The following is a 1,707-nucleotide window of genomic DNA, read 5'->3' as shown; positions in this document are numbered from 1 at the left end:
GGGCCAGGGCGTGCGGACACCCTGACTGCGGGGTCGGCGCGGCGCGTGGGGCGCTGAGACCCCGACCAGAGCTCGGGCCTGGGCGTGAGCCGGGGCCACTCCTGGAGGCCTGAGGAGGAACACGAGGCGGCCACTGGCCGAGGCACCCGCCACAGCGGGGGGCGAGTCTTGTCGCAGCCGTCCTCCCCCCGCCCTCCATCTCCCGGATTATGGATCCAAGTTTGCCAAAACTTGCGCAGCAGAGTCAGAGAAGGACTCTTTTCACTCCTGCGGCAGTAAAACGCCCGTTGCCTTCGGATTCCTCATCCTCATCCAAGAAGAAGAAAGCCAAGCTGGACCACGGAGGGCCATCGGGACCCAAAGCAGGGTGTGGTCCTAGTGATGGCGCGTGGAAGTCCAGAGCTGTCCTTGGGAGCTCGGGAGCCTCTAAGTTGCCTCTGCTGGGGAAGATCGTGAATTACATGAAGACTCGGCATCAGCGAGGAGACTCGCACCCTCTGACCTTGGAAGAGATTTTGGATGAAACCCGGCAGCTAGACATCCCACTCGAGCAGAAACAGTGGCTCAAGACTGAGGCACTGGCAAACAACCCCAAAATTGAAGTTGTGGACGGGAAGTACGCCTTCAAGCCCAAGTACACGTTGGGAAACAAGAAGGCCCTCCTTCGCCTCTTGGATCAGCATGACCAGGGAGGGTTGGGGGGAATTCTCTTGGAAGACATCGAAGAAGCACTGCCGAATTCCCAGAAGGCGCTCAAGGCTTTGGGGGACCAGATCCTAATGGTCAGTCGTCCCGACAAGAAAAAAATCGTTTTCTTCAACGATAAGAGCTGTCAGTTTTCCGTGGATGAAGACATCCAGAATCTGTGGAGGAGTGTCCCTGTGGCCTCAGTGGATGAGGAGAAAATCGAAGACTATCTGAAGCAGCACGGTTTTTCTTCCATGCTGCGCTGTGCACCAAGAAAAATGCCCTCTGTCCGGAGACTCAAAAAACCCACTTCACAGAAAGTGCGGCATGTGAAGATTCACAATGTACACTTGGCCGGAGTGCTGAAGGATTATTCTCACATTCCCTTCTGCTAATGGGGGACACCTGGTCATTGAACAAAGAATTACAGACACAGTCAACATCTCTTTGGTTTGCCGGGCAACTGGTGGTTCTTCCTGGAACCCTGGCTCCTCAGGAGGCTGAGATCTGAGGATCCTGGTTCCAAGCCATCCTGGGCAGGAAATTCCGTGGAACTCCTCTCTCCAGTCAACCACCAGAAAACCACAAGTGGAGCTGGGGCTTAAAGCGGTACAGCACTAACCCTGAGGGAAATTGCTCAGGGACAGTGCCCAGGCCCTGATTCAAGCCTCTAGACCCACAACAATAAACCATCAAACAGATTTTTAAAAAAAACTCACAGAAAAAGAAAAAGCACATACAAATAACCGGAAAAAAATAAACGATACCTGAAGAACCAACCAACCAACAACAACAAAACCACTGCTTATTTGATGCCCAGGATCTGAAGAATGGTCTTCAGTCTTCCCTTATACTACTTAGCACTGGAGGGTCCTCAACCACAAAGCTTCTTTTTTTTTTTTTTTTTTTTTTGGTCGGTCGTGGGGCTTGAACTCTGGGCCTGGGCGCTGTCCCTCAGCTCTTCAGCCCAAGGCCAACGCTTTACCACTTGAGCTGTAGCACCACTTCCGGTTTTCTGGC

At 53.1% G+C, this 1,707-nt stretch overlaps 1 protein-coding gene across 1 annotated transcript; it reads left to right on the top strand.

Annotated features, from left to right (window-relative positions):
* Positions 1–209: 209 nt before the first annotated feature.
* LOC122108862 (general transcription factor IIE subunit 2-like) lies at positions 210–1,082 on the top strand. Its single transcript, XM_042680871.1, has one exon. The coding sequence runs from the start codon at positions 210–212 to the stop codon at positions 1,080–1,082; it is 873 nt and encodes a 290-aa protein (XP_042536805.1).
* Positions 1,083–1,707: the final 625 nt, after the last annotated feature.

The sequence above is a fragment of the Dipodomys spectabilis genome, unplaced genomic scaffold (genome assembly GCF_019054845.1).
Source record: "Dipodomys spectabilis isolate Male_0828 unplaced genomic scaffold, ASM1905484v1 ptg000067l, whole genome shotgun sequence".
Classification (NCBI taxonomy): domain Eukaryota; kingdom Metazoa; phylum Chordata; class Mammalia; order Rodentia; family Heteromyidae; genus Dipodomys; species Dipodomys spectabilis.
The sequence above is the reverse complement of the archived record's forward strand: the minus strand, read 5'-3'. Positions and strand labels throughout refer to the sequence as shown.